General features: G+C 37.4%; 1 protein-coding gene across 9 annotated transcripts in view; it reads left to right on the top strand.

Annotated features, from left to right (window-relative positions):
* The window catches only part of LOC139967760 (high-affinity choline transporter 1-like), a 76,338-nt gene extending 60,890 nt beyond the window's left edge, over nucleotides 1-15,448 (top strand). For all 9 annotated transcript variants that reach the window (XM_071971818.1, XM_071971825.1, XM_071971827.1 and 6 more), the window contains 7 exons: nucleotides 5,240-5,347; nucleotides 6,526-6,681; nucleotides 7,428-7,576; nucleotides 8,071-8,193; nucleotides 8,841-8,994; nucleotides 13,720-13,934; nucleotides 14,736-15,448. In XM_071971818.1, coding sequence (XP_071827919.1) covers nucleotides 5,240-5,347; nucleotides 6,526-6,681; nucleotides 7,428-7,576; nucleotides 8,071-8,193; nucleotides 8,841-8,994; nucleotides 13,720-13,934; nucleotides 14,736-15,416 — 1,586 coding nt within the window. In that variant the 3' untranslated portion in view covers nucleotides 15,417-15,448. The remainder of the gene's footprint in view (nucleotides 1-5,239; nucleotides 5,348-6,525; nucleotides 6,682-7,427; nucleotides 7,577-8,070; nucleotides 8,194-8,840; nucleotides 8,995-13,719; nucleotides 13,935-14,735) is intronic.
* Nucleotides 15,449-17,084: the final 1,636 nt, after the last annotated feature.

The raw sequence follows: 17,084 nt of genomic DNA, 5'->3' as shown, positions 1-17,084 counted from the left end.
CTCAACGTGCAAACAGGAATCAGATGAGGTATATATGTGTGTTGAGCACATCTGGGCATTTACATATTAATGTGGGAGTACAAGTAAATATGGAATTCTGATTTTTTATTTTATATATAAATTTTCGTACAAAGATGCTGGTTAAAAAGCATCATTTTGTATTGCCATTAAAGTATGGACAGAAAATATATTGTTGAATTGTGAAAATGTTGTGATTGAGTAATGAATTTAATAGTCCTATTTTGCATATAGAAGTCGAGGCTAAAATGTTGTTATTGTAATTATCTGTTGAAACTAAATTACTTATTGAAACAATTTGAATGAGAAGAGAAACATCTTAGAGCTCACATGGAAGTCACTTATATGCACTATGAAGTCTTGTGTGTGAAGCTCGCACTTGATGTAAAGTAATTAGTTATGGAACTTACAGTATTAACTCTTATATTAACAATAAAGGGCTTGAAATACCATGCCATTCTATAAAAATTGTGGACGTTTAACCAGAAGGATTCCCAAAACTTGGTAATTTTGGGGGAACAAAATGGCATTGATAATGATTTATAATAAAAAATAATGGATTATAATGACAATAATGATTATTGCTAAATGGTACTATGTGTTACTGCTGATTAGTAATGCTACACTGCTGTATGGTATATGTGATCTCAAATTGAATTCATAGCAGCATCTCACTGTGGAATAGTATTCTCCCCTCCCCCCCTCCTGCTCCCCTCCTTATCCTTCATCCTCCTACCTAGGTGCCCTCTGCTAAATCATATATATAGTCCTACTTTCACATCTGAGATTCAACTCACCAAAATATGGTATGCTATATCATTTATCATATAGCTAATTATGGTAGCTATATAATATACCACATTCTATGTTTAGGAAACATGTCCCTCTCCCACCCCCTTCCCCTTTCCTTCTACCCTATGTGCCTCCTGCTCATCCTCCTTCCTGCTACATAGACTATGTAGCAGTTCAGAAGTGGTATTTAACAACTAGAAATAAATATACCCAAATTGAACTAGAACTGAATCTCAACATATTTTCCGAAAAGTAAAATATATAGACATGATTCATTACCCAAATTACATATAGTCTTCCACTTCCTGACAAAAATGAATCACTTTCATTAAGCTTGTTTTGCATGATTGATGCTAAATGAAATGTCATTTGATGATATTTTTTATTCCTTTCTGTGAAGGTTATGAATAATATGTCTCATTTTAGAGTCTTTAGATTTCTTTGCAGATGTTTTATTCCCCTCAGAATGCTAGATTCATAAAAACTTGTGTGGTAATTACACATTGAATGCAAGGACAACACATACAGCAATAAGATATGAAACGAATTTTATGCAATCATATCTCCCTGCTGGAATTGTCCTTCCTAGTATCTGCAAGCATTGAAGAAAATATTTAAAAAACTGCAGTGTCTGGTGACAATAAATGGGAGGAAAGATTGAGGAAATATTAACTATTATTTGAGAGGAAGGAAAGAAGGGGGCGAAAGGGGAAGAGGGAGGGGAGAAATGTGGGTGACCGATTTCTCAACGCTTTCACAATTATAACAAAGTATTATTAAAGAGTATTTCCTGTAATTATTTACAGAACTAACAGATTTGAATATCAATATTATTTACGACTTCACACGTGTCATCAACCGACATTTATAGCTACATGTAATCGCACCGTAGTTCCTGCCCTCTTCTGTGTGTATAGTCGAATGACTTCCGTGTGCAGTTTTAGAACACTTAAGGAAATCAATTGTACAAATTTATGACACACAGGAAGTCCTCGACTAATTTTCTATTTGATTCTCCGAAAATATAAACTCATATCTTCGGCGATATCTGCCACTATAGACGGTACTATCTCGCCACTGTTCATTTTCTTCCATCTCGGAGGAGAAAAGTGCCCCACGGCTATACCTTCCGCCGATAGATAGTTGTAAAATTGCACAGAGCGGAAGCGTTAATCAACGTTCCATCCAATCAGGAGCTCACTGTCCCCGGAGAGACGTGTAGGAATCAGTTTGGCTGTCTTTAAAGCCAAGAACGTTTTAATTCCATTACTCTAATGGCTACCTTCATCAGGAAGGTTTAATTGGACCGGCAAGGCAGGGCTAGAATTGATCCTGACTTTTCTCTCTCTTTTCTGTCTTTTCCATTTTATCGTCTAACGTTACCAGTCCTTCGTGTATATATAAATCAGTCATCACGGCACTAGAAGCAGAGTCATTCGTTTACATTAGGGGATGCACAAGGCTTTTATTCTGTCCCATATCATTCATTGAACTCTAGACAGAAAACAGCAAATATTCATGAATGTGACTTTATCACTTTATGTTTTCCTGGTGAATCTCATGTGTAATAGTGTGTGATCAGATCTATGTATGTTATTTATAACTTACAGATTTCCTTTGTTTCGTTCATGAAATTAATGGAATCATGCACTTTGCTGGGAGAGCGTCATTGGTCCGCTGGGTAACATGTGTTAGGCGGTGCAGTAACGTATTGCACTCCAAAAACAAAGTTGACTTTGTGCAAAAAGCACAAAAGTCTTTCTTATCCTAGTTCTTTGCTCATAGCTGGATGGATGCGTGATCCACTGATTTATATCCATCATGCTCGGGGGAACATACATTTCTATACATTTGTATAAAAATATTCATACACCAAAACTTTGGATGTAATTAGAGTCCAGTTTTTAATTCATAGATCACAAAGCCAACAACTGACCATGCAATAAATCCCATACTTGCAGTAATGCAGCAGGCTGAGGTGGCCATAGTCATTCAAGATAATAGCATTAATGTATAAATTGTAAATTTATGTGAGATATAGATCACAAAATGCAGTAACACAGCAGGTCATGGTCCAAGATTAAACAGTATAAAACACAGCATGTGATATCATGCAAGATTAAAGCAGTATGTCATATATATGTAGGTACATTAACAATGTGCAATTTACAGTAACAAGACAGGTGGCGATACAAGATCAACGCATGTTTTCAGATATAGATCAACAAAACGTAGTACTGCAGAGCAGGTGGTTGGTACAAAATTGCAGTAGTAGCTGACACATATCCCATAGATTACATGTTGGTGGTAACGTGTCAGGTGGTCGTGATACATGATTAACGCATACAACGTATGATATATAGATTATGTACAAGGATGGTAACATAGTAGCTGACAATGCACATTATGTACACATATGTCTTGATCTTGTCACCATTATATACTCAAATCAGCCCATCATAGCTTACAAACGTAAGTTGGTACTGCGCCCTCACTGACCTTCTTGAGGGTCAAGGTCCACTTCCTCTTCATTCCCAACATACCATTCTCAAGGGTTACAACTATATACTTTCAGGGTATTTTTTCAATCCTCCAGAATCGCACGTTGGTTTTTAAGTGTCCTTGTTCCTAATTGTACCCTAACCAGTATTTTTTTTTTGGGTGTCTCCTAGTTAAGTCTTTTGGTATAAAAGAAAGGGTAATAATTACCTAACAGTGAGCTCAGAACTATTCCACTGTTATTATATCTTTGGAAGAGATATAAATGCTGTTGGGATGAGCCCCTCATTAGGTCACATGTAAAATTAAACAAAAAATACAAATAAAAATGGGTTCATATACATAACTCTGATGTTGGATCACTATAATACTGAATATTAGTTGTTCAAGGTTGCTAAAATACTTCTGGGATTTTTTTTTTCAGTTTAAAACTGTAATGTCTGGTAGTATATGATGCAGTTGTCTCAAAACTAAGAAACCAGTCAATTATTCTATTCACATCTTGGTCATAAATGAAAAAAATTAAACAATGAAGATGAAATTGAGTCCCTTAGTAACAATGGCAACATAAAACAAAGAACATGAAAATGAGTCCTTCATAACAATGGCAACATTAAACAAAGAACATGAAAATGAGTCCATCGTAACAATGGCAACATTAAACAAAGAAAATGAAATTGAGTCCCTTGGTAACAATGGTAACATTAAACAAAGAAGATGAAATTGAGTCCCTTGGTAACAATGGCAACTCACCGAGATTAAAACCATTCCGTTATCACTCCATCACTAACATCCTCCGACGTAATTGCTCCGGAAGTTTGCTTTAAGCGTATTTTCTGGATTTAGTTTCTGCTTGAATTGGGTTTCAATTAGACTAGAAATTCCCCAACCTTCATTTCAAGAGAGAGAGTTCTTGAGTGATTATTTCGGTTAAATAAACCTATCTAAGAGAGCGCATAAACAGTTTCCAAGATAAAGTCTGTACCAGAGCAGGTGTTACTCTTGATATATTTAAATATATGTGGTGATCAACATTTTGCATTCCGCTAGTGAATATATTGTGATAGGAATACTGTGAAGGTGCTGAGAGCTTGTAAATGTCTTGTTTACACCTCCTGGAACACAGCTGCAGTCAACCACTCTAAAGTTGTTTATTTCTGCTCCCTCTCTTTAAATGAAATTTGACATTTATTAGTGATTCAATCAGTAAAGTACTTGCATGTTTAATTGAAAAGTTGTATACTTTTCAGTTGAATCCTTGTACCTGATGCTAGCACGCTTGATTAGAGGCTAAGAGCCTGGGGTCCAGGGATCAATTTCGGGGCCAGTAATTGGAGGCCAAGGATATATGGGGTGCATGGAAAGTACAAAAAGAGGGCCCTGGTGACATAATTGTCCCAGAGGCTTGAACCGGCCCCCATCGCCTCTTTGGAGGAGGAGTCAGGTCACAAACAATGGGGAATTATGTTTACACTGGAGTGGCTTAGTTTGGATCTCAGTGTGTGATCTACAGGGTTTAACAATGGGCTATTATGTTTACACTGGAGTGGTTAGTTTGGACCTCAGTGTGTGATCTACAGAGATTAACAAGGGGCTATTATGTTTACACTGGAGTGGTTTAGTTTGGACCTCAGTGTGTGATCTACAGAGTTCTGCAGGTGAACTATTAGAACTATAAGTTTTTGATATGAAGCTACGAATTATCAGACCCATAGCCACTTAATCATGTAATTTTGTCTAATTATATATAAAATGTAATAGTTTCAGTTCAAGTTTTCTTGGTCCAAATTTATCATACTAAATATCTCATTAAGTTTACTGACTAAAATGATCGTTAACAAAACATGAGTGTTTCTGTTTCAAGAGTTAAGAAGTTGCTAATTGATTTTGTAACAATTTCCCCCCCCCCTTTTCTTCTCTTGAATTTCAGCTACGTGGGTCGGAGGCGGATATATAAATGGTACAGCCGAATATGTCTATTCATTAGGCTTAATTTGGGCCCAGGCTCCATGGGGCTATGCTCTTAGTCTTGTCCTAGGTAAGTAGTACATTATATAGACACAGCTGAAATCAAATATTGAAGTAGAAACTTCAGCATTTCTCCATATGTTTGATGGTCCCCCACTTGCAGTCTAGGCCCATTGTCTAGACAACATGTCCAGCACAGAAATTGTTGGTCAGAATATTCACAGTTTTCCAATGCAAGATCTTTGCTATTGAGAATTTTAAGATATCCTTCTTATTCACAAAGCACTAGCTACCTCTCTAGGTCGCAACGAGAGTATTCTTTGCAATGCTGGGCAATTTCAATTCCTTGCTAGAAGCAAACGGAATCTATGTGATGTTCATCGTAGGTGTGTGTGTGTATATGTAAGTACTGCCTTGGCTTGGAGACACATATATGTAACTCAAGGGATACATGGAGTTGAACTTCATATGTTGGGTTTGTATCTCTATACCATTATTGTGAACACAAAGAACCCTATTGTTTTCTGTGGAGTTCAAAGGGCATTTGAGGTCACTAAAGGCTGACTGTCTGAAAATTTTGTAAACGTGAAACTTCAAAAGTAAGCTTTGATGAACTTCATGTGTGGCTTGAGGATCCATCTCAATGAGTGCCAGAACCCTTTTGTTTTGGGGGAAGTCAAGGGTCAACAGAGGTCAAAGTCTAAAACCATGTAAACTCATTAACTCCAACATTAAACCTCAAATGAACACTTAATAGAGGGCGTCGACTAAAGTGAATACAAGCATCTATTGTTTTTGTGGAGGTCAAAGGTCACTAGGAGGTCAATTCTGAAAACCTGTCAAAGAGGTCAAAGATCAAGTGTTCAGCAACTCCAAAGTAAAGCTTGGAATGAACTTCTTACCGAATATGTAGGTCTGCTTCAGTGTGAAAACCTGACTGATCGCATGCAGCCCACAAGAAGGTGCGGCAGATCCAGGCATTCAGAAAAGAGGGGGGTGTGGTCATGGGGAACTTGTTGAAAGTGACTCACATGTAAGCCTGAGGGAATTAGTGTGTTTGTCAAAGGATGCATTCTAGGGCATACTGAATCTATAAAGTAGGCCTATGAGTAGGTCTTCTCACAATATTGTGCTAATAACTACTTTGATATATTTTTTTTGGAATGAGTGGTGTACACCCACCCCCCACCCCCCCCACCCCTTCCCCACCAGATTAAGTTGAATATTTCTTTCAATCTTTCCTCACAGGTGGACTATTGTTTGCCAAAGTGATGAGAGAGCAAGGATATGTGACTATGTTGGATCCTTTCCAGATCAAGTACGGTTCTCGGATGGGTGGCTTGCTGTTCTTGCCCGCCTTGATGGGGGAGCTCTTTTGGTCTGCAGCCATTTTGTCTGCTCTTGGTAAGAAAAACATGGACGTTCTAAATCTCAAAATAGAGAAAAACAAGTTGCTTTTGTGAAGCAGAAAGAAAGGGAAGCATGTTTTTTTTGTTGTTTTTTTTAAAGTTTGTGTGAGTGTGTTGTAAAATGTTAGAGATTGTATAACCGACCCCTCTGGTCACGCTCTACTCGACAGATTTGTGCTGTTCAATTCTGTTTTCACTATTGTCAAGCACATTCATGGCTGTAGGGTTTATATGTCCCCGACTGTAAAACCTAGATATTTAAAACGTGTGATCGTAGTGATAATCAGGAGCTCTGTTCAAAGAGTTACCATGGAAATGGCAGGTGATGAGAATATGGAAAGGTGAATGAAAGTCCATGCCAGTGTTTCATTTCAATTCAAGTTTATTTTAAATGATCATTTCAAAGAAGAAATGACCGAGGAATTTTGTTATTTAAAAAAAAAAAATAGAACTGTGGCATTGAAATCATGTCCGAGAAATGTGAATGATATCCTTAACAAAGAAGATAGAAAAAAAATAAGAGCGGGGGAAAAGAAGAAACAAAATAACATAAAGTTGAATCAGATAATCCCCAATACAAACTAAGGTAAAATGAAACACACGTTCGCTTCCATCCACGTAAATCACAAAACAGTGTAAAAAAGAATGATCTTAGAAAGAAAGGAAGAAAGGACAAATATAATTAGTGGATAATTCTTATTGATAATATTTGGACAAGACTTTTTAATTTCCTTCCCGCAGGAGCTACCATAAGCGTCATCCTAGACATGGACATCAACATATCGGTCATCATATCAGCATGCATAACTGTAGCCTACACTTTCTTTGGGGGACTCTACTCGGTGGCATACACAGATGTTGTACAGCTCATATGCATCTTCTTTGGCCTGGTAAGCCTTTGTGTCCTCTTGACTTCTTTATCTAGAAGGAGTGGGGCGATTGAAATCATTTCTAAGTGCTGGGAATTTAACCAGTGGGGCCCTCTATTGAGATCCACTGGCCTACTGGTTTTATAATTAATGATTTATCATATATTTGTTTTAAAACCTGCATTCTATGGCTTTCAAAACCCTGCGCTCCATTTGGTGACCTATCTTGTGATTTCCCTAAACTGGTCACGACCACATGAATTTGTAACGGTTAAAGTCATCCAAATAAATACTCCCTGGGAATTTGATGATGATCAATCTCTCCCCCTCCCCCCTCCCCCCACCCCTCCCAGTTGTGCTCTACCATAAAAACATACCTCCACTAGCATATAATACTGCAAACAGCAAAACAATCGTAGATATATTCTCAAGTGTATTTGCAATGTGTTGTTTTTCATCACTTCTTCTGAAGAATTATTTGTCTTACATTATTCATCTCTCTCTCTGTCTTGCAGTGGTTGTGCATACCATTTGCCATGACTCATGAATCGGTGACTCCAGTCTTTGATTCTACTTTGTGGTTTGGTGAATGGGATCCCAAATATTCTGGAGTATGGATAGACTATGCATTACTCTTGGTAAGTGCAACCTCTTCTCTTCTTCTCCTCCACCCTGCCCCTCCCACCCCCCCCCTCCCCTACATTGTCTTCATACTCTCCTAAACTGAAGGAAGTTTTGCTACCCCGATAAAAATTCCACGAGTGTGGCTTAGGATGATGTCTGATGGTCAAAAGTGAAGAGAAAGGACTTCCAGATGTGCAGATATGTTATCAAAGCAGAATTCTTTAGAGATAGAAATGCTGCTCTAATAATGACATTTTGCTGGATCAAACATTTGAGAGATGAACTGACTTTTGAGTAGTGTACAATAGTTTTTGGTTTTTTGTTGTTGTTGCATGAATATGTTTATGGATAATCCTCAATAAAGATACAGTTAAGATGGAGATATCTGATGGTCTGTTATCAGTATAGTTTGTTATCAGTATAGTAGATCAGTAAAGTTTGTTATCAGTTTGTTATAGTTTGTTATCAGTTTGTTATAGTTTGTTATCCGTATAGTAGATCAGTCTAGTTTGCAACCATCCTTTAAATCCCAGTCGGCCCTTTCATGACCTCTTGTCTCTCCTGGTACAGTTTCACTACTAATTTGCACTAAAAGCAAACATCCAGATTTATTTTTTTGGTTTACACTGCAGTACTTTTTCTTACCATGACATATTTGTAGGTATTTGGCGGCATTCCATGGCAAGTGTACTTTCAGCGTGTACTGTCCTCCAAATCTGCTGAACGGGCTCAGATGTTGTCGTTTATTGCTGCCTTTGGATGTATCGTTATGGCCGTACCATCTGTTCTCATCGGTGCTATTGCCAGAAACACTGGTAATTATATCAACAGTTAGCCTTCAGTTTATACCTGAGTTAACCTACAAAAAATGCCTATTTTTGCTTCACAAATTATTCTTAAAGCCCAGAATTTGATCTGTTGGAAACGGTAAATACAGAGCATGAGCAGGCCATATGGACGAAACTTCATTCTAGATCATTCGTGGTCATTGTTGATTTATTCAAAACCAAGATATGTGTTTAGCAAGAAATGTCTTTTGATTGTATTTTCTTTAAAAAAGCTGAAAGGTAATGTTTGTTTAGCAGACAGTCTTGTAATCCTTACTTAAGGTTATTGGTTTCAGGTTCATAATTGTATCCAAAAATTTCTCTGTTCTTTCAAATTTTGCTTTGGTTATTTCCTACTTGTTTTTATCTTTTGTTTTACGTAGATATACTTAAGTAGGATATTTAAGTAGGATATTAAATAAATAGGAGGTATCTCCAAGTACTGCCCAAAAACTTCCCTTCAATATGCACCTATATATGTCCATATTGACATATATGTATAACGACATATATATGTCGTTTATGGGTACTATTGTTGCTACTCTGGAAAGCAGTGCTTCTGCACTGAGCAGGACTACCCTCATTAAAGATGACAATAATAAATGGTAATAGGTGAGTACGTATTTGTGGTACTGGTGATTGTGATGGTAAGTGATAATAGTGGTGCAGGTAATAGTGGTGATCAGTATATGCTTGTGGTAGTAGTTGTGATGGTGGCAATGTTGATGATGGTGGTGATGGAGGTAATAATAAGGTGTTCATAGTGGTGGTGGTGGTGGTGGTAAAGGAGGTGGTTATTGGTGAGTAGTGGTGATACTGGTGATTGTGATGGTAAGTGATGGTAGCGGTGCAGGTAATAGTGGTGATCAGTATATGCTTGTGGTAGTAGTTGTGATGGTGGCAATGTTGATGATGGTGGTGATGGGGGTAATCAGGTGTTCATGGTGGTGGTAGTGGTGGTGGTAAAGGAGGTGGTTTTTGGTGAGTAGTGGTGATACTGGTGACTATGATGGTAAGTGATAGTAGTGGTACAGGTAATAGTGGTGATCAGTATGGTGGTGGTAGTGGCACTGTTGATAATGGTGGTGATGATGGTGGTGTGGTACGTACCTACATAGTTGATTTGTGGCAGTGCATGAACCTACAATATTGTATGGTAATGGAATGCTTAAATGTTCAGAGTTAAAAGGATTGTCTGGTGGCCCAAAGAAGTTACCTTAAAAAATGATAAATAATTTTCCAAACATGTTGTCAAAGTATGAGAACGCTAATGTTGCGTTTGACAGAGAAAAGATTTTTAATCGTTATAAGGATGGACACTTCCAATATGATTTGAACAGTACAGAACGTAACGTCAACTATGCTAATGCATCATTGTGACATAACCCACGCTCCGTTCAGTACCTACAGTAATCACAACAAAAACCACGTTTGTATACAGATTAATTTCTTCCTTAATTTTCAGTGAAATTTCTTATAAATTAGATGTTTTCAAAAACTCCTTAATCCGCCATATATGTAGTAGATCGGTGGTTTCGTGGTCTTTTGGTAACACAAGATAAGTTTTAACAGCAAACTCTTCGTTGTTTATACATCGCGCTATCCAGCTCCAACGCGAGGAATGTTCGCATGTAGGCTACAGTAATCACAACAAAAACCGCTTTTGTATACAGATTAATTTCTTCCTTAATTTTCGGTGAAATTTCTTATAAATTTGATATGTTTTCAAAAACTCCTTAATTCGCCATATATGTAGTAGATCGGTGGTTTTGTTGTCTTTGAGTAACACAAGATAAGTTTTAACAGCACAGACTCTTTGTTGTTTATACATCGCGCTATCCAGCTCCAACGCGAGGAATGTTCGCATTTAGGCTACTCTAACGTTTACAATGGGACAGTTCTGCGAAGCCTAAGCTTTTCGGTACAACATTCTACTCTGACATCGATTCCGCCAAGTTTCATCTTTCGGTGTTCTGAATGCTTTTCAAGTTTCTTTTTACTGTAAATTTGATCCGTGAATTTTATTTCAGCGATTTCGAAGAACAGTTTATGAACTTTGGTTTGAGTGTGAGAGTATATTTTGTGCAACGCTATTCGTATACCAACTGGGCATGGTACAGTAGGATATACACTTGCGATATGCACGTTATATAATAGGCAATCACATGTGCGTTTACATGTGAGAGTGTATTGCTGCGGAAATGGGAGTGCTAACTTCAAGTCGCCTGTTTTGCCTATTTGCCAGCACTACGTCAATCACCATATTGAAGCGTTCGAACAAACGGTACTTTTGGTGAGAAACTGGTGAATTTGAAAACCAGATTTCTACAAGAAGAAAATGTCGAATGGGGTCAATTTTTACATGGTTAGAAAGAGAAAAATAATAAATACTACAAGGACAATGTATCAAAATCTTCCACCAGACAATTCCTTTAATTTAATAAACAGTAACGAGAGTCTAAGTTGACTCTCTGAGGGTGGTGGCTGTTGCTAATGTTTTACTTTATGAAACCTTAACCGTTCATTGGACTAATTGAAATTGTTTTAATTAAAGTGACATTTGGAACAGAAACTCAAGTCAGTTAATTAGTCTTAAACACTGCCCCGCCAAGCATTCTCTGTTCGGTCACATATAACAGCGGCTGAATTGTTGATATTGTATGTAATTTATGACTCAGAGAATCTTCAATTGTGTGTGTGTGTGTGTGTTATTATTTAACCAAATTAAGAAAATATACCAATTGAACTGATAATGAAGGTGTCTTAATCAGTTTTTCACTCAAATAGCTGCATCTGAATATAAACATTTCCCCTCCTGCATCATGGAAAGATTCCCGACTTTCTCTTAGGGTGCAGTGCAATCTCTCTCTTCATCTCTGTGGTTTTCCCTGCAAAGGTCTCCACCCATCCACGTCAGCATTCATTCACACATCGTCGTCGTGCCGCAGCAAACTTTCCATCCAATAGATTGAATTAGCTGGAGGCTTCAACGATCATATTTATGTCCGATCATATTTCATCTTAATTAAAATCTAGCCAGTGGTAGGTCGCCATCTATATTTTGATGAGCTTCCCCGGAGATTCTCGGATGGATAGGATTTCGTTTGTCAAGTGTACGTGCGTTGCTCTGTTGCTTCCTCCGTAAACTACTGTACACGAAACTAATACTAGATATCTCCAGTTTCGGGGAAAACTTGTTTTTGCATCACAATTTGTCCCACGTCAGGATAGAAAAAAATCTCAAGTTTTGTGGAAAGATTTATTACTGCTTTTAACAATAAGTGATGTGTGTTTATGTCCTTCAACCCACCCCCCCCCCCACAAAAAAATATATATGAAGGTTGCCACACCTTCTGCAAAATTATATATTTTATATACTGCCAAACTTATTCAATGCCAAGGAATACCAGTTCTATAGTGTAGCTTAATTAATCTATGTTACGGTTGGATATTTGTCTTTGAAATAGTTATCAACAGATTTTTCAAGGTCTAGTACATCTGGTGGCAGACAGTGCAAAATATACATCGTAGAGTAAAATATTCTAAATTGTTACTTGTAAACCCCATCTAAAACAACTTGTCCTGAACATAACTTAAAGATGGTTAATTTGAGTATAACCTATTTTAAACTAGTTTAAATTAACTTCCAGGAAATATAATCACAGTAGGTGGCCTAGCTGTTATGTGGGTATTTCTTCTTCAAGTGCTTTACTTTGTCATGTTGTCATATTTTTTTTTTTTTATTGTCCATGGAACCTGACACAGTTGGAATGTATGCTTAGCTCTTAAATGTTCTCCTGTTGTTAGAATTTCATCAAAAATATAATAGATTATCTGTGGAAATGATCGTTTAAAATTATAATGGAAAACACAACTCCATTGCTCTGATGACATCATTCCCACTCTGCTGTTGCCAGGTGCATTTACAAAATATTACCAAGTTTAAAAAACTAATATGCCATGGTGATAACAAAATGCTATGAAGATTTAGTTTTGACCTAAAAATTATGCCGAAAATTTCCACCAAGTTTGCTAAAAACAGCTTCAGTTGGCAGAAGATCTCTTTAAATTTCCCGAAGGTGTTACATCTGTTAAACCAGTTACAAACTAACGCTGTGAGTACATGCTTACGTACATCTACACATAACTATGTACACACACACTAAACCACACTGTGACACCTACGTAAGCCTAACTTTGCATGTAAATGTCAGGCATGAATGTAAGTTGAACTGACAAAGATGGATGATATGCAGAAAAATCCTTTTACAATCAAAGCATTAGAACCCAAATAAATATGTTGTTTGCTTATATTGCATTTATAATGCATCTGATGTTGACAAGCTTGAGAACATCTGTTTTACTTTATCAACATGAATATTTTACACTAATCTATAAACAGACCTAGCTAGTCAGCTACCACATTGAATAATAGATGCACACAGTTTAGCCTATTTTGTTTATAAATGACAGGTCTGAAGTTGTCATTGCAAGGCTGAAGTGAAGGATATTGGTGAGAATATTCAGCAGCCCAAACCTCTTTCAACGAGATGATTAACAATTCATAGAGTTTGTACCGAGCATGACTCTAACCTTAGTGAATTTTACGGGAGGTCGAAAATGTAATATGGCTATGAAACATAAGCAAACATTTTAAGTATATCATAAAATCAGTGGTGTCTTTTTTCTTTTGTCTTGTGTTTATATTTACAGACTGGAATAAGACAGACATCCCTGATCCAGAATTACCTGCCAAGGATCCCAAGCTCGTTCTACCTCTTGTCATCCAGTATCTCACCCCTAATATCATCTCCTTTATCGGTTTGGGTGCGGTATCAGCAGCAGTGATGTCATCAGCAGACTCCTCCATCCTCTCTGCTAGTTCTATGTTTGTAAGGAATGTCTACAAACTGGTCTTCAGACAGAGTGTGAGTATGAAACGGATATTTGCTTTCTCTGCTAGTTCCTTATTAGTTAAGAATGCCTACAAACTGGTCATAAGACAGTATGTGAGTATGAAAAGGATATTTGCTTCCTCTGTTAGTTCCTTATTAGTTAAGAATGCCTACAAACTGGTCATAAGACAGTATGTAAGTATGAAAAGGATATTTGCTTCCTCTGCTAGTTCTATGTTTGTTAGGAATGTCTACAAACTGGTCTTCAGACAGAGTGTGAGTATGAAAAGAAAATTTGCTTCCTCTGCTAGTTCTATGTTAGTCAGGAATGCCTATATGCTGGTCATAAGACAGTATGTGAGTATGAGAAGGATACTTGCTTCCTCTGCTAGTATTTTGTTTGTCAGGAATGTCTGCAAACTGCTCTTAATACAGAGTGTGAGTATGAACAGGATATATACTTCTCTTCTTGTTTTTAATGGTTTTTGCTCGATTTCTAAAGGTGGCACCAGAATGAGATTTATTTCTACAGTTTTAATAGCTAATTGCTTTGTCCACAATTAGACCCTTTCCACACTTGAAGCCATTAGATTGAACAACTGGAATAAAAAATTTTTGTTATGCAGATGGCAGAAATCTAGAGTATTTTATTACTGCATATGAAAGGGAAAGCAAGTCCTTCAAACATGATTAAAGCTTATACTGCATTGTGTCATTGTGTAGGATCAGCAAGAAATTACAATGCGATATTTTTAATTTCTTCGGTATTTCTTGCTGTCTAATATTATGATAACGAACCTGATTGACACCTCTGCTTTTGTATCACCCCTACAGGCTACAGAGTATGAACTTCTCTGGTGCATGAGGATAACCATGATTGTAGTCGGTATCGCTGCCACCATTCTCGGCCTCACCATCAAATCCGTCTATGCACTCTGGTTTCTATGCTCGGATTTTGTATTCGTGATCTTGTTTCCGCAGTTGTTCTGCGTTATTTATTTTTCAAAATGCAATACTTACGGATCGTTACTGGGGTATATCATAGGTCTCTTCTTTAGAGTAGCGGGTGGCGATGCCACCCTTAAAATACCAGTTTTAATAAAGTACCCTTTCTACGACAACGAGCAGTTATTTCCATTTCGTACATTTGCTATGTCCGCTTCCTTCATCACGATATTGGTAGTCTCCTACTCCTTAGATTATCTCTTTAAATCCGGTCGCATCAAGCCAGAGTGGGATATTTTTCGGTGCGTCATTAACCTTCCCCCGGCCGGTGTCTCCAAGTACGAATCTGTCCAGGCCGAGAACGTACAGCTTAATCAGTTAGGTCCAGAAATGGACGCTCTAGGAAGCGGCCTGCCCAATGACCCCATTCAGAGGGAAAAATTACTAGACGTAGGCAAGGGCATTACCTCCGGTATGCCCGTATCGGTTTCTAAGGAACCCCTCAGGGAGGAGATTGCTGAGGACACCCCTACCTCCTCCAGCGAGGAACTTCCACCTTATGAAAAGTAGTGGAAGGAGGCCCTACTTTCTCCCCCTGTTTGTGAAACAAAGGCAATTGTGAAAGATTGCGAATGGTATGTCGGCGGTATTCCAGAGTGTCTTGCGTGACAAGGCACTGCTGTCGTCCTGCGACTGAGTCAGTCGAGTCAGATGTGGTACCTGCTCGCCACGGAAGAAACAATAGTTAGAGATGCGTGGCTTCCCCCCCCCCGTATAGACTCTAACCCCTGAATAGAAATTACTCCCCATTGGTGTAGTTGCCCGATCTATCTAGCGGCCAATTGCCACTCCTTTGCATACGAGGAAAGAAATTAGCCATCGGCTACAAAATTTGACCTGAAATTTCCAGTACTTGAACAGCTCCACTTTTTTGGTTTCTTCACAAATTTTTCACTTGTTGTTCCCTTATCTTTCGCATTTTGTATGAAACATATTCCCAATTGGTTTTTTTTTTGGTTTTTTTCCCCTTCCCACATGTATAAAAAAAAGGTCAAAGTCGCATATTTATTGCACAGGATGATTGTATTCTAACGGTTTTTAATAGTACTATACAAAATTTGAGGTATATTTAAAAGTGCTGTTTAACAGTCTAATCTACATCAAAGCATTGTCTGTAAAATTTCAAGAAACAACAGTAGGAATCAACTGTTATTTTATTCGTTTTTTTTTTTTCCAACTCCTGGCTTTTGATAATTGTTAACAACACACAAATGTCAAGTGATTTAGTATCATTGCCAACTGCTTTAAGCCTGTGGAATTTTCTTCAGTGCATTAACGTACTGTATTGACTTGGTTTTGTATGGTTTTGTCTTGATATGTATAAAATCCTATTGTAACATAGATTGTATTAGTAACCATATGCACCCATCCCTGCTAAGCATGGGCTCTTGTTGGTGGGAAGGGAGAGGCGGGGAGTAGGCATGTCCTATGAAAAACCATTCCACAACGAGTCAAATTTAATAACAAAGATTTGTAGTTTCTGTAAAAGAGTTTCTGAAAGATTTTGAGAACTATTAGCTGTGGTAGGCATGTCCTATGAAAAACCATTCCACAACGAGTTCAAATTTAATAACAAAGATTTGTAGTTTCTGTAAAAGAGTTTCTGAGAGATTTTGAGAACTATTAGCTGTGGTAGGCATGTCCTATGAAAAACCATTCCACAACGAGTCAAATTTAATAACAAAGATTTGTAGTTTCTGTAAAAGAGTTTCTGAAAGATTTTGAAAACTGTAAGCTGTGCCTATAATCACCTTTCTTATTTTTCCTCAATAGCAATAACAAGAAAATATCACAAGTTTCCACTGAATATCACTCTGGATGTGGCTATATGTTTAATTTTTTTTCATTATTATTTACTTATTATATTGTATCTGTTATATCGTAATAGAATTTATTCCAGTGCTTTCATCCGACATCTGTTGTATAATTGTGTATTAAGATGAAGTCGGTGGTGGTGATCCCTAGTGATAGGGTATCATGAGACGTCCATCTTTTTTGTTTATATCATTAGCAGAATCACCGGCCAGAATTAGATGCATGTTGATACGAACCTGCCAGATCAAACTTTGGGGAATAATCATTCTTATTGAACAAAAAAAATAATAATATTTATAAACAATTGTTTTTGCAAGGAGATACCTATCAATGCAATAATCATCCTTCGTTAATATATTTGAT

Source organism: Apostichopus japonicus, chromosome 5 (assembly GCF_037975245.1).
Source record: "Apostichopus japonicus isolate 1M-3 chromosome 5, ASM3797524v1, whole genome shotgun sequence".
In the NCBI taxonomy this organism is placed as follows: Eukaryota; Metazoa; Echinodermata; class Holothuroidea; order Aspidochirotida; family Stichopodidae; genus Apostichopus; species Apostichopus japonicus.
The sequence above is the reverse complement of the archived record's forward strand: the minus strand, read 5'-3'. Positions and strand labels throughout refer to the sequence as shown.